This window comes from Pungitius pungitius, chromosome 2 (genome assembly GCF_949316345.1).
Source record: "Pungitius pungitius chromosome 2, fPunPun2.1, whole genome shotgun sequence".
Lineage (NCBI taxonomy): Eukaryota > Metazoa > Chordata > Actinopteri > Perciformes > Gasterosteidae > Pungitius > Pungitius pungitius.
In genome coordinates, this window is record NC_084901.1 from 2,241,269 (window position 1) to 2,256,631 (window position 15,363).

The 15,363-nt window shown below is 50.0% G+C and overlaps 3 protein-coding genes across 5 annotated transcripts in view; 2 read left to right on the forward strand and 1 right to left on the reverse strand.

Moving 5' to 3' along the window:
- Positions 1-1,204: 1,204 nt before the first annotated feature.
- Positions 1,205-9,023, reverse strand: LOC119211278 (endosome/lysosome-associated apoptosis and autophagy regulator family member 2-like). Of its 2 annotated transcripts, none has more exons than XM_037462066.2 (22): positions 8,788-9,023; positions 6,980-7,100; positions 6,698-6,887; positions 6,451-6,598; positions 6,257-6,346; positions 6,061-6,166; positions 5,816-5,965; positions 5,636-5,724; positions 5,150-5,330; positions 4,792-4,920; positions 4,515-4,605; positions 4,269-4,371; positions 4,052-4,189; positions 3,681-3,953; positions 3,095-3,268; positions 2,621-2,810; positions 2,446-2,542; positions 2,261-2,362; positions 2,030-2,156; positions 1,721-1,899; positions 1,464-1,629; positions 1,205-1,357 (listed from the first exon to the last, which is right to left on the reverse strand). In XM_037462066.2, exons 1-22 carry the CDS (start codon positions 8,887-8,889, stop codon positions 1,286-1,288), a joined length of 3,018 nt encoding a protein of 1,005 aa, XP_037317963.2. In that variant the 5' UTR covers positions 8,890-9,023; the 3' UTR covers positions 1,205-1,285. The 2 variants fall into 2 exon arrangements, with proteins under 2 accessions (XP_037317963.2, XP_062415458.1); XM_062559474.1 differs by having other exon boundaries at positions 4,515-4,626.
- A 1,167-nt stretch (positions 9,024-10,190) lies between these two features.
- On the forward strand, positions 10,191-13,297 carry klhl42 (kelch-like family, member 42). Of its 2 annotated transcripts, none has more exons than XM_037462596.2 (3): positions 10,191-11,458; positions 11,544-11,737; positions 12,026-13,297. In XM_037462596.2, exons 1-3 carry the CDS (start codon positions 10,695-10,697, stop codon positions 12,478-12,480), a joined length of 1,413 nt encoding a protein of 470 aa, XP_037318493.1. In that variant the 5' UTR covers positions 10,191-10,694; the 3' UTR covers positions 12,481-13,297. The 2 variants fall into 2 exon arrangements, with proteins under 2 accessions (XP_037318493.1, XP_037318494.1); XM_037462597.2 differs by having other exon boundaries at positions 12,030-12,350.
- A 966-nt stretch (positions 13,298-14,263) lies between these two features.
- The window catches only part of nrip2 (nuclear receptor interacting protein 2), a 4,720-nt gene continuing 3,620 nt past the window's right edge, over positions 14,264-15,363 (forward strand). Inside the window, 1 exon segment of the mRNA XM_062559481.1 lies at positions 14,264-15,019. Within this exon segment, the coding sequence (XP_062415465.1) occupies positions 14,864-15,019 (156 nt within the window). The 5' untranslated portion in view covers positions 14,264-14,863.

Genomic DNA, 15,363 nt, shown 5'->3' on the forward strand with positions numbered 1-15,363 from the left:
GAGGCGTATCTATATACAGTATACTGTTATGAATGATGATCTATTGATAACGAGACAAATAATCAGATTCATCAATACTGAAAAGAGTAATTAGTTAAGAAACACTCAACTAACTGCAACAGAACATGCTGAACATGCTTTGCTTTTATATTAATGCATGAGTATTAATATTGTAATGATATAACATAAGTCACAGTGGCCATTTGCATATACATTTACTTTTAATACTACGAAAATGTTGCTGATTATACTTACACACTTTTACAGAAGTAACCATTCCAATGCAGTAATTCTACTTGTACTGGAGCATTTTTACAGTTTAGTATAATTATTAATTACTCCACCACTGACAATTACAATAAACCTCCAATATGGAAGACACGGTTGATTTAATTCATGAATTTACCAGGTCCTCAAGTGGACACGATAGTCAGTTTCACTATTGGTTTTGGTAATTTAATTGATTGCAGTTATTTATTTTTGAATTTGAGCTGTGGTTTGAGATGAGGGAAGTATTCAGATCCTTTATTTAAGTAAAAGTAGTAATACTACAAGTAAAAGTCCTGCAAAGTATGTCTGTGTAATAAGGCAATAGTACTTATATTGTTAAAGGGCAAGTAGCTAGGACTGAAGCTGCTCAATATTTCTAGGAATCTATCGCTGATTATTTCTCAATGAATTGATTAACAGGTTGGTTGCAATAAAACCTGAAATTTGTGAGAAATACCTCCAGTCTCTCCGAGCCAAAAATGACACCTTCACAATAAAAAGTCCAAAGCTCAAAGTTATTCAAGATCAAGAAAAAAGATAAAAAGAAAAATGTAAATCCTCACAACCGAGAAAGCTATATGTGAAGTATTTTCATGAGAAATAAACAAACGATTAGAAAAATCCATCTAACATACACTGTCACACACCACGTACATTATCCACAACAAATCCCAAAGTCAAATAGGACTTTAATAAAGGCTCATCATTATAACATTAATATAAATACGTAACTCTAAACAGAAAATATCTCAAATAAAAATACAAAAACATACAAAAAACATTAAAAGCATTTTTCTTCCTCGTCTGCCGCCCTCAAGCATCAATGGCGTCACAGCATGGGAGGTTTCCTGTATATTCTAGAAGGTAAAAGCCCTTGTCCAGCATAAAATATTTCCCTCCCCCCCCCCCCCACAATAAAGGGGGGGTGGGGGGGGGGCGGCGGGGAGAAGGGGAGCGACATCACTGACTGGCGACTCCTCCGTCATTCTTCTCCTCCCTCGCCGTCGGCGTCCGTTCACCCCAAAACCCACCGGTCGCACTGCGACGAGTTCAGCTGCACGGACTCGCAGCTCTCTCCGCGCTCGTGCTGAAGGGACGGGGGGGGGGGGGGGGGGGGACGACACACACAAAGAGACGTCAGGTCGAAAATCTACCAACGCGAGACACAAAGCGCACGCGTAGACACATCCCACCTTGTGAGCGATGGCCCGGAGCTTCCCCAGCAGGGACGGCTTCTTCTGGGCGTAGACCACGTCGTCGTCGGGCTCCTCCCCTTCGGCCAGAGCGCAGCTGTCCGCCGCCGGCAGCTCGCACTCCTTGTTGGCGGACATCACCAGACGGGAGTACTTGTACTCCAGTCTGAAGACAAGACGACAGGGGGGGGGGGCATTTTAAACCAGAAAAGGTGATGTTCGTGGCAGTTTAATCCAAAGATCAAAGCGATTATAACCTCTTGTTTTTCTTCCAGAAGTAGCAGGTGAGAGCGATGAGGAGCACGGCGACGAAGGCTCCGCCCCCGACCCCGACCTTCAGCCACAGAGCGATGGCCTCGCACGGGGAGGAGCTCCTGGGAGGCAGCGAGACGCCCTTGGTGCACACCTTCGGCTCGTTCCACACGTACAGGGTTTCCTGGAGGAAGTGGGACAGAGCCCCGTTTGAGATGTCCCTTAAATAACGTCTCCTAATCACGACAAGCCACAACTATTGCAACGCATTCCCTGTTACAGGGTCAATGGACGGGGGGCGGCAGGTGTGTTACCTGGACGCCTCCCTTGCACGCGCCCTCTATGGGGTGGTAGTCGTCCTCGGCGCAGCGAGGACAGCCGCTGGCGCTCTCCCACAGGAAGTGAAACGTGCAGCCGTCACATGTCCCCGCGGGACAGGAGCTGCACGAACAGAGTCCTTCATTTTCTATTTTCTCCTTTTAACATCCTTTGATGTTGTACTTTCTTTGGGGCCTAGAAGAAGGTGGGGGCACACGATGGCCTACCTGGGGACAGACAGCTCTCCGCGGTCGGACTTCTCCGGGTTGCAGCGGACGGTGATGACCGAACTGCGGCCGTGGTCACACGAGGCCGTCGCCTGCGTTGACCTGCACGGAAAAAAAAACAGGGATGAATGACAGCAGATAACAACAACGCCTCACCTGCTCCGTCTCAGCTCCTCACGTCGTACCTGTAGAAGAAGTTGATGTCTGGGACGTCCCTCGCCTTCGCCGGAAAAAGATCCGGTTTAGCGTCCACCCAGTCCAGCACCGAGTCCACCGTCGCCCCTGGAGGAGAAACACAGACGGCGTCACGAGAGGCGACGCCACGGAGCCGCGCGGGGTGGGGGGAGGTAGGCGCCGCACCGACAAACGCGTCCGCCAGGCTGATGGACTGGGAGGAGATGGCCATCCTGAAGCCCCGCCCGTCCGCCGGGATGATGGTGGATTGGCAGACGAAGCTGTCCACCGAGCTGACCAGCTGAGCCGCGTCGCTCTGGTCGTCCTTGCTGGACGCGTCGGTGACGTTGTCCGTGCAGACGGCGGCTCTCCTCCCCTGCAGCGGGGGGAAACCGTCTTTCGGTTACCACGGTTACGCGCAACGTTTTCGCCGCCCCTTTTTCGCCGCCCCTTTTTCAAAATTTATGAGCAAATCTTGAGAAAATGTCCGTTGGTTTTGTAGCGGGAATAATTAGAATCACACAAGATTTGAACAGAGCGAGTGAAGAAATCAACACATAATATATGATAATAATGAACCTGATATTAACAAAAACTAAATAAGAAACCGTAGAAACAGCATCAGATCCAAAGGATGGTTCACTGATCCGTGGGAATCACCTCGTGGCCACACAGGCTGATGTTGAACAGGTGAAGGTACTTGGTTCCCTTAGAGGTGAAACTCGGGCCGATGATCAGCGAGGCCACGTCGCTCATGGGGCTGAGGTCAAAGGTCAGTGTGCGGTTGTTCTCTGTGTGCGAGAAGGAGCAGTCGCTGTAGCAACGGGAGTGTTCCTGAGAGAAGAGAAAAAACACATGTGTACATAGTAACTATAAAGACACGGCAACCCCTCTATGCTTCAAATGGTTATTGTATAAAATATAGAATCAAATAAAATCACAACTCTTCTCACTTACTCTTCCTCTGTTTCCCAACAAGCTGTGGCCTAAACAAATCCACTAAAGTACGACTGGATACCAACATCATGTCTTTTTGGTTTCAACAAAAACTAGAACAGAATCAAATGATCAAACATCCCTCAAAAAAAATTAACCGTTAATTATTTAGTTCAATAATTATAAAATAAATCTATGTTAATACCTTAGTTAATAGACACACACATATATGTATTTCCTAATAGAAATTATATTAGAAATATTATTATTATTATTCTTTTTATTTCAGCACTAGTATAAGGAAGGCTACCTTGTTGCTGATACTCCCCAGCCCACAGGCCACGCATGCGTCCTGGCCGTAGGTGTGGTGCCCTGCCAGGTGCGTGTTGGGTGGACACTCCTGGCACCGGTTGGTCCCCGTGTCGATATAAAAACCAGCCGGGCAGGGGACGCAGGAGGAGCCGGCCCGCTGCGAGTTCTGAGGCACCAGAGCGCAGGCCCGGCACGCCGACGCGACGCCATCCAGGACGTTCGTCACGCTGATGGAGTACAGCTTCACCGCGTCGCTGACGTAGCGACGCACCTGTAAACACAGGAAACACACCTGTGTATCTAATGTACCTCCTCCTCACAAGGCACCACCAGGCCTCACTAGAGATGGGGGGGGGGGGGTTTGCTTACGTCCAGCGCGTGGTTGGTCCTCTGGAAGGCCCACGTGAACGTCACCGAGGCGTTCCTGGACATGCTGTGTGAGTACGACTGCTTCTCCTTGCTGCCTTCCCAGGACTCCACCACCGTGGTGCTCTTCATGTTCACATCCTGCAGGGGGGGGGGGATGTCACAGTGAAACACACTACCATTCTGCCGCAAACGGACAATCACACGCACACACACACACCATCATGAAGTAGAGCTCGCAGTCTCCAGAGCAGATGGTCTCGAACACAAAGGTGATCCAGCCATAGTCAGCGCCCGTCATGCCGGAGAGGGAGGCCGGCACCCTGTCACCAGGGGACACGGACCGGGGTGAGGTTCAGAGCAGCAAGAACTTCCTTTTCTCCTTCCACCCGGATTTTAAATATCACAATCTGACACAGACAGGAGAGCGGGTTTCCCCCCTGGGGGGGGGGGGGGGGGCGCTTACTTGAAGCCGGGCACGTGCAGGCTGAGGATGAGGTAGTCGTTGTCCGAACTGCCTGCCGCGCTGCGGATGTGGTCTCCTGCTACGGCCCATCCTGGTGGACCACACATCAGACCTTCTGCATTACAGGGCTGCACACTTGCACCAGGCAATTTGTGTCGCATTATACAAAATGAGATGTAAGAGTGATCTAATGAGAGTGTGTGAAAGGTGATTTAAAGTGGTTCAGACGAGTGGATTAGTGAGTGGATTCACTTCATCAGTTCCTTGCGGAGCTCACCACTCATGTCGTCACATTTGGAGTTGCCCACGTTGAAGCATGAAGTCTTCATGTTGGAGGGGAGCACGTTCCACCATTTATACTCGTAACCCAACACGGGTTCTGTACCTGCAGGGCACTCCGTGCACACTGGTACACACAAACACACACACGCACACACACACACACACACACACACACACACACACACCAAAGCTTTATTGAGGTGCAAACAATGGTGTCTTCCTGCTCTGTGCAAACATGATTTTTTCAGGAGAGGAAAATCCAGCTGGCTTTGTTTCAGCTTGGGATAAACACTGATTGAAAGGCTTGCGCGGGGGGGGGGGGGGGAGGGGGCGGAGCCTCGGGGCGGCGTTACCGTAGGTGCCGTCTGAGTAGGTTCCGGGGGGGCAGGGCAGACAGTCGTTGCTGTTGCTGTTGTAGTAGCCGGGGTTGCAGGGGGGGCACGGCTTCCTCTGCACCTCCGTAGGCAGCTCCACGGCACCAGTCACGTTCTCCACACAGATTTTAGGCTCCACCCAGCGATACAACACCTGCGTCTGCAGGAGACAAAGCCACGGGGGTCAGGAGACTTTTGGGTTGCTCGGGTTATAGAAATGAATGATTCATGTCGCTGGAGTGTCATAAACCGACAATGAAAGAGGGGATTGGTTCCTCCTCTGTTCTTAAACAATCATCACTCAGCGCTTTTTGGGCGCGAGGGCCAAGGTCGACGACTTGGGATCAGATGACATCAGATGATTCATCGTTTCCCTTCTCAGCTCATTCAGACCCTTCTGTGATTTCCGATAAAAGACCTACATATTTGGCGCGTGAAACATAAGAAGGCGTGCACGCTGCTGACCTTCCCTTCGCCGTCACAGGCCGTGTGGATCTGGAAATAATCCTTCTCCGAGCACGGGGGCCTCCTTTTGCACTCCCCCCATCCCTCGTCTGAGAGCCACACAGAGAATCAGAGGATATAAACGGCACTTTGGTGACCGGGCGATTTGCGTTTTTTAAAGTCGACCGGCCGCGTGCGTACGTGAGTATTGGCGCTCGGGGCAGCTTGTGCAGGCGGACGCCCCCTTGGTGGAGAAAGTGTTGGCGGGACACGGCCGGCAGGACGAGGAGCCGGGGGCCGAGCTGAACCAGCCGGGCCGACACAGGAAGCACTCCGACGTGTAGGCGACACCTGGACGGGTGTGACAATCCCGGAGAGCAGTTGAAATCTTTCGAATCGATTTCCCCCCCCCCCGCCCCCCCCCCCCAGTCGAGTATTCGCGCTACCCTCTATTTGGATGTTCTTGAGCAGCACCGGTTTGACCATCTTCCCCCCCACCAGGATGCCGGTGGTTCTCCAGTAAAGGATGTTCGTGCCGGACTTCAGGTTCACCTGAAGAAAAAAAAAAGACAAAACGGGGGGTGAAGCGCACAGACGAACACGACTCCCCCCCTTCCCCCCCCCGAGCAGCCGGAGACTCACTGTGTGCGTGTCCCACTCGCCGGTGTTGGTGACTTTGATCCACTTCTGGTCGTCGGTCTGAGCCATCTCCTGACACTGCTCGTTCTGCACCTGGACGCAGGGCCACATGTTCGCGTTTAGCCCAAAACACACCTCGACTTTCCAAAAGAAATCCAGGATATCGGTCACAGTCCGGTTCAGTCAGAGACCCTTACGTAGAACTCAAAGAAGATGTTGTTGTCGGGGTACTGGTAGGTGAAGGAGACCGAGCCCTTCTTCTCCAGGTGGACGGCGTAAACCAAGGACACTGTGCACTCGTCGCGGTTCGACTCCAGATAAACGCCCTGCGGGGTCCATGACGAGCTGAGAGAAACCCCCCCCCCCCCCACACAAAACACTCAGCAAAAACAGCTCAGCAGAACAATGGCCGTAATAGTGGCGCTTGTGCGGGTCAATGTCAACCTGTTACACGCCTGGATGTCCTCCCCGTTGGGCCCGGAGTCCAGGAAGCTGGCCAGGCTGCTGAAGCCCGCGGGGACGGCGTCCCATTGGTCGAAGCGGAGGCCGCTGCCCAGCGAATAGGAGCCGGCGGCGCACGGCGTGCACTGCTGGGCGCCCATCTCCAAAAACATGCCGGCCGGGCAGGAGAAAGCTGCGAGGACGGACGGACGGACGGACGGGGGGGGGGGGGCAGACGATGAGGACAAATCCACGCACACACACACACACACACACGGTACTTACAGCAGTCCGTTCCTCTGGCTGGAGGGGGGAGGTCTGAGCAGGAGCTCGGGCTGCGAGGGATGGCGACCCTCCACCGTGACCCCGTGCTGTCACACTCTGTGTACTGGTAGTCGTAGTCGGTCTGCAGGCCACAGGCGCACACAAAGATCAACACACCATCCACACCTCTTCCCTATTGGATGGATCGCATTTTACATTTTGGTGCACATATCCATGCTTTTGTTTTGCAATTTTTTAGTAATGGGTTTAAAGGGACACGACCCATTCTGCTACCTACGCAGATCTCAGGACAAGTTCAAAGCACTTGGGGGGCCTAAGTGGTAGCTGACCCTGATCACCACGGCAACCAACCGGCTTGTACACGGATGGTCCACTAGGAGCACTACGGTAGTTTTCTGCACAGAGGACTGTTGGCTACGACATCAATGCTCGCTAGCTGAACTGAACATTAATGTCCAGGAACATTCTGTCCAGAGCATTTCAATGAGCTGCTTTCAATCGCCATAGAAACAAGAGCTAAAGATGACAACCCGGGGTGTGTTTTTATTATCCCTAAATCTAGTAAATTACATTAAAAGGTTATTAACCTGCTTACAGCCTGTGTCAATATCCCGTTCCTCAAATGGACCTTCAAACATGTTTTTATTTCTAGTTCAGCCCGTCATACATAATATTTGATCTTTGATTTTGAAATCAAGTCAGCACAGTTAAAAGGTAAAACCACGGAGGGAAAAAAATGTGCAGCTCAACTGGACGATCGGATCAATCACAGAGACGGGCCGCGTCGTGTGGACAGAGGAGGTTTGCAGACGTGGGCCGTGTGCAGCACAGATAAAGCCTGAGCTGTTGTAAAAGACTAATCACCTGCACAGCTGCACCCCCCCTCCCCTCCCAACCCCCCCCCCCCCTCTGCAAACAAACCAAACAGAGAGGACATGTCCTTCTGTAACGTGATGCTGCCCGGTGGACAAACAACAAGAGGTCCTCATGGGTTCAAAGGTTGGTTGGTTGGGGGGGGGTTCACTTAGTCTCCTGTGTGACTCACCCTGGTTACCACGGAGACCGAGGGGAAGAAACAAGGGATAGAATCCTCTCGGTCTTGGGGAGTTGCGTGAACAAGAGGAAAGGATGGAGTGATGTTTGAGGCCAAAAGTGCCTCTTGAAAAGAAACATCCAGATAATGAGATAATGTATAAAACCAAGAAATACTTGGAAATTATTAGAGCATCAATGTTGGGAGCTTCATGCTAAGCTATCAAGCTTCTGGCTTTAGCTTATTATTGAAAAGAAAACGATAATGATTTCCTCTTCTTACATCCAGCAAAAAATGATGGAAGAGTGTAAACACATTGTGTTAAAATGACACAAATTGTGTAAAGATGTGGATGTTTATTTAAAAAAAATGTCGTTTCTGATAATAAAACAAATGGACCACAAGAGCCGCTGCGGCCCCGGTTCTCTCTCCCCGCCAGCGGGGGATGGTGGTCCGGGGAGAGGGGGGGGAGGTGAGGGGGGGGGGGGGGGGGGGACGCGTCCTCTCTCAAGTGTTTATCAACATGAACCGCATTTCTGTGTCGATCAGCTGCTTTCTCACAAAAAAGAATTCTAATTTCGCTCTAGTCGACATATTAATACAGGATGGAAAACGATTTGCGGTGAGATCATTGTTATTGTGCATTGGGGCTCTTACGGTGCTTATCCATGGCCATGTTTTTATTTGATCACAGGAATAAAACATAGTAATTCATAGATGAGAATATTGATTCAAAATAATGAATAAAAATAAGAGCCGGGTTTAACGCACTCACCTCTTGGCACGGCCGCAAGTCGGCGGACGAGCACGACGCGAGAGCCGCGATGATGAGCACCAGGCACCGGGGAAACCGGGAGGCCCACGCCTGCTCCCGCATCCTCAGCTCGGATCACAAGCAGCCCGCGGTCCGCTGACTGGAGCCGGGAACATGGAAACGGGCCGAGCGGCGGGTGTTTGTGTGTCGGTGTGCCCGTCATCGATGCGCCCGCCTGCGCGTCTCTCACTCAGCCACCCACCCGCCAGTGCTTCCTGTACGGACTGTCAAAATAAAATCAACTGCGGCTGTCATCCTTCGAATAAAAAACATGTGGAAAAAAAGAGTGAGAGTAAAGATTATTGTCAAGTTTTCTTATTGTGATTCATGATTATTATTTTTGTATACACTTATTCGTGTACACTTCGTACACTTATATGTATATCAGATTTAGAATATAGATATAGAGCTATGTGCTTTTATTTTGAAGGCTCCACCATCCGCCCCATCCTGGTGAATTGTCGCTTTCTTCACTTTTCTCTCAGATAAACCCTCAGACAGTGACGCCAGAATGAGACAACTCAGGTCATCTTGATAGACAGCTGGAGGTAGACACCTGCCTGCTGAGCTTATAATAACTCTGCACTGACAAATGAGTGTTTTTACATTAACACTAACATTCTGCATTCTTGTGATGTTTCACGCTGTAAGTTATAAACATTCATTTCATCTTAGAATCAAAGTAATTTGATTGGTGAAGATTTTTTTCATCTTAGGTCTTTTTTTTTAAAAGGACATTTTTACGATTCCCCGTTTGTGCCATGCCACTGAGTTCAGACTCTCTGACTGTGTCCCCGTGTAGGAAAATTATTTTTTTTTAAATCAACATGCGAGACAAGAAGAGGAAAATCTATTTGCAAACCACCTTCCAAACACACAGTGTTTTACAGAAGCCAGACGAATATGTAAAACCAGGCTCAAATACTGTTTGTGACTTTCATAGTTGAGTAAATTCTCTTCACCCTCAACAAATTAATTTAAGCGTATTAAAAATCCACATTTAAAAACAAGCGTAGAAAAAATCATTTGTAAATCATCAGCAAATTTACAGTAAATGTAAAAAGTCAACATAGGTCAATATGTTCAATATTTGTATGTACTTATATGAGGTACAAAACATTACAAAATGACCCAATCTACATGTCAGAACTTAACTTTTCTGTATCCCTGATGATTTGGGAAATATTTATGCTAATATTTATGCTAGTTTGATTTTATTTCATTGAATTTATATACATTTTTCCTTTACACGACTCTGTCCCATGCTGCAGTGAATGTTTGGTATTTTGACCATCGGTTTATGTCCAATGACATTGTTTTATGACGTCGAGCTATGACGTCTAATCACCAGCAGGCGGCGGCAGTAGCAGCACACAACAGCTCACTTATGATAAGCCCGCGAAGAAGTGATGAAACCGGAGATGACGTAATCTGCAGAATCAAAACAGAGAATTTGACAGCTCAACACCGCCCCGCGAAAGTCATATAAAATGTGATGGGTGAGGTCACTGACAGAGTCAAAAGTAAACTACATTTACATCTATCCACCGTCTTAAGATAACGGCGATACTTTATATCGGACTGTCCAGGAATGCAAACCCGAAGAAAATATACTTCTTGCTGGTTTTTTCCGGTAACCGCGACAACCGCTCTGTGTGTAAATAACGTTAGCTCGTTAGCTTCAACGGCTAACGAAAGTTGCTCCATGGCTATCCACGGGCCGAACATGACCATATATAGACCGGCCACAGAGCTCCCTCGCCGGTGAAATGTAAACAGTGACTCGCCGAGGAGGCTGACAAAGGGCAAGGCGAAAAACAAAACTGCGCCTGGAAGAGGAAAAAACAAAAAAACACGACGTCTCCGCCATGTCGTCTGAGCAGGTTATTGCCATCGTCATGGATGACAAAATCTACGAGGTGAATAAAAAGAAGCTGATAGAGAAGAGCGACTACTTCCGTGCGCTGTACAGCTCCGGGATGAGGGAGTCCACGGAGGACTCGGTGCAGCTGCAGGGGCTCAGCGTCCCCGGCCTGGAGCTGGTCCTGGAGTTCATCAACACCTCCAAGGTCCAGGTCGTCAACGAGACCCTGGAGGACCTGATCGAGACCGCCTCCTTCTTACAGGTCACCTCCATCCTCAAGCTCCTCACCTCGGAGGTCCGGCAGGACAACTGCGTGGAGCTGTACAGCCTCTCCGAAGTCTACGGGACCCACGATCTGCGTAAGGCTTGTTTGAAATACATGAGCTGCTACTACCACCCCATGCTGAGGAGGCCCGAGTTCAGCGGCCTCCCCGCCGCTGTCCGAGAGCAAGTCAGGGAGATGCGCATGAAAGGCACCGCCACCCTGGTGGCCATCGGAGACTTCACCTGTCTCTCCCTGGAAATGGCCGATCAGGATGAGCATTGGTCCATGCTGAGGTACGGAGAGGCGGAGCAGCGCTGGAAGCCGCTGGCAAACAACCTGCCTCCAGACATGATCAACGTCAGGGGATACGGCTCCGCCGTCCTGGATAACTACCTCTTCATCGTCGGCGGCTACAGGACGACCAGCCAGGAGATCAGCGCGGTGCACTGCTACAACCCCTGCAGGAACGAGTGGAACCCGGTGGCTCCGCTCAACCAGAAGAGGTACGACGTCCCCCCCCCCCCCCCCCCCCCCGCCTCGAATGCCGGAAGCTGCCGTCGTGTTTCACCGCGTCCTCTCCTCTCTCAGGTCCAACTTCAAGCTGCTGGCGGTGCAGGGGAAGATGTACGCCGTGGGGGGCCAGAGTCTGGGGACGGTGGAGTGTTACAGCCCGGAACAGGACTGGTGGACCTGCGTGTCCTCCATGCCCGACCCGCTGGCCGAGTTCTCGGCCTGCGAGTGCCAAGGGATGATCTACGTCATGGGGGGATACACTGCAAGAGGTGAACGCAAGTCAGTGAGCAGTCACACTGTCAGACGGAGTGTTACACAACAAAGCACATTAAATGCACTCTCTTAATAACTCTTTGATCATTTTAATAATCTATTAATACTTATATGAGTTCAGTTTTAAGGTTCTTGGCAGTGGCAGGCGAAGAGGATGTTGTAGAAGTTATTTATTTATTGTTAAAGTATGTTCACAGTAAACGGTTTCAATATTATTGTTTTATTCACCCTTCAAACAAGTTGTCCATTTTGCTTCTTTGAGTTTGTAAAGTGTTTTTTGACAGACAGGAACACCAGTGTCCTGCGCTACTGTCCCTCCTCTGACACCTGGACAGTGTTTCGGACCTGTTCGGCGCACATCCGCAAGCAGCAGATGCTCTCCGTGGAGGACACCATCTACCTGGTGGGCGGCTACACCCACGAGCTGGAGTTCGGCCCGAGGCAGCGGCGCCCCAGCCAGACGGAGGACGTGCTGACGGTGCAGTCCTACAACGTCTCCACGGGCGAGTGGGTCCAGCTGAAGGAGAACACGTCCAAGTCGGGCCTGAACCTGACGTGCACGCTGCACAACGACGGCGTCTACATCATGAGCCGCGACGTCAGCCTGCCCACCAGCCTGGAGCACCGCGTCTTCCTCAAGTACAACATCTTCTCTGACGCCTGGGAGGCCTTCAGGCGCTTCCCGGCGCTGGGTCAGAACATGCTGCTGTGCTCGCTCTACCTCCCCAGCGTGCTGTGATGGTGGGAGAGAGAGAGAGAGAGAGAGAGCTAGAACCCGCTATTGGCCTGGTGTTTGGCCCCGCTTGTTCTCGCGCACAATGGGGCTCTGTGGCGTGAGCGGGAGCAGCGGCCCGGTCGCCAGGGGTAACGCCCCCCGTGACCTTTGTTCCTCGAACAAGAAAAAAAAAAATAGAAGAACGCGCCGCGCTGTCCGTGCTGCTGTGGATGCAGACGCTGCAATGGCGAGCGCGAAAGGCGACGGAGGTCAGCGGCATCGCAACCGCAACGTGCTTTTGAATCTATGGGTCACCACATTCCCGTTGTTTACACTCCAAATATTCACTTAAAAAAGCAGATAGTCATGAAGCATGGCTTTGGTTTTACACTGCCACTCTGATGGATGTAGCAGGTGATATTGTGCGATGAGAAGGGGCTTAGAGGGAGCTCAACGGGTTGTGTGTCCACTTTGCACGGGCTTATTTTCCCCCAGAGTCACACTCGGCTTAACGATGTGCCTTCTGCAACCTCAGTGAGTGGAAGCTGATAAAAAAAATAAAAGCACAAAATACAAAGCCTTTGCTACACTGCTGGAAAACTGACCCACACGGCTGTGACTGAACTATTTGTCTCCTCTCTGCTGAAGCAGATGGGGGTTTTCATGAAGGTACTAATTGGTTCCTTGATTAAATAAATGTGGATTGTGGAGACATGGGACCCTCAAAGTCTTATGTCAATGCAACACTTTCAATGTTTGATTCAGCAGATTTCAGATTCTCTTTGCGTTACTTATTTTTTTGAAAGCATAAGATAATAAAGACAATGTTTTTTGTCCCGTTTTTAATGAGTCGTTTTTCATTCAAAATGTCCAAATAAGCAGAAAGAACAGGCCGATCAAACAATCTGATCTCCAGGCAGCATGCGCCCCCCCCAACAATACAGCGTTAAAACACTGTCTGACAGAATTTGAATACTGATGCATCTCAGAACAAAGTTATTAGATAATATTTTTTATAATATTTATATTGTTCAACCAACTAAAAATCCCAGTCTGGTTCTTATGTTTTACAAATATATTGTTAGTATTTCTTGTTTTATACAGGGTCATGTGTTTTTAGACTATTTAGGTTTTATTCTTTTATTTTGCTCTAATTTGACTTCTTTATTGTTTTGAAAAGATGAATTATTCAGTATTGATTTTATATTTATTTCAGTTATTTTGTTCTGCTGCACGGTCTTCACCTTCTCCCCTTTTCGTCTTGCTTTGTCATCGTCTCTGTGAATTGCATTTGATTTGTTAAAAGACGCTGATTGAATCCGAGAAAGAGCCACAAAGAGGCGACCAGCAGGGGGCAGCACATCCTCTGAATATTGGACATCTCACCAGGCGCACAGCATCCACCAGGAACATCTCCTTCAAATAAGAAGCAGACACTAAACAAACGGTCTTCTGAGTGTTCAAAGAAATACACCTCGAGGAATAAGTTGATGCTTTCACATGAAACCTCGTCAGCGTTTTAAATACTCTCATCACCCAGAGGTCACAAGCGCAGATGGATTTTGATATTTTTGCTGGATGCACGGTTGAAATTGTGTTTCTCCAATTCACTGTGTCTAACACTGGTGAGTCAGGGGGGAAATCAATGGTTGCCATCAGTGTGATTGATCCTCTGTGTGTGTGTGTGTGTGTGTGTGTATTTGGGGGGGTTTCTCACACCTCCACTGCTCAGGAGACTTTAACTGCAAACTGTGGTTTAAGAGAATCCACATTTATTGGGTAAAGTACAGTGTATTATAGTAGTCGAGTGGTCTCTTTGTAGGACAGTGCATATGTTTCACATACTGCACACAGTCTATTTCGGTGTGTTCCCTCTGCTGGGAGTCAAGTGAGGAAAAAAAAATAATACAACGTGCCCTGTATTCAGAGTCGAGCTGTTACAGAAAGAAGAGGGCTCAAGGGGAGGGAGGGAGAGAGGAAGAGAGAGAGAGAGAGAGATCCAAGGACAGGCGGCACTGACGGAGGGGAAACCAGCTACACCACACTCAGCCTCCGTCACCCTCAGATCACATCGAGACGCCGTCAGCGAGATGCTTGCTTAGATCAGAGGAGCAAAGCGGGACGGGACGATAGCTAAAAGCTGCTGAGACAAACCCACGCCGAGGACCGAGGGAGAGGGAGCACGGGGGGGAGGGGAGGACAGGGGGGGGGAGGAGGAGGACGTTTCAGAGCGTGGAAGAGACAACAACTGCAGGTTGTGGCTTTAAAACGAACAGCTTGAAGGAAAGAAGCCGAGGTCCTTCGTCCTCTCTCAGGGACACCCCCGTGTCTCGCTGCAGAGAGCCCCCCCCACCCGGGGTCCCTGAGGTCTTAGTCTCCGTGCACCGGCACCCCCCCCCCCGAGACCATGAGCGAGGCGAAGAAAGGCGAGCTCGCCCTCCGGGACAAAGCCGCCCTGCACCAGCAGAGGCGTCTGAAGCAGGCCACCCAGTTCTCTCACAAGGACTCGGCTGACCTGCTGCCCCTGGACGGGCTGAAGAGGCTGGGCACCTCCAAGGACCTGGTGAGTGGACTTTTAGAGAGAGGGTGTGAGAGATGGATGGGTCATGTTCAAAGGGTGCTTCACTCATTTAGCATTTAACCCACGCTGTGGAGAGTTTTAAGGTCAAAATATGTGCAGCAGAACCAGAGGTAACATCTTGACTTTGTTCATTTGACGTCTACACGCAGGGACAGTAGCATCAGCAGCAACTAGATGTTTACAATGCTCACAAAATGTATTTCATACAGTCCAGTCAGGCGTGTTATGCTAGCGGAGGCTAACGGAGGGGTCTGAGCTCAGCTCCATCACAGCGTAGATTTAAGGGCAAACCGGCACCGCCTGCTGCACGAGTCCACTCCTCCACC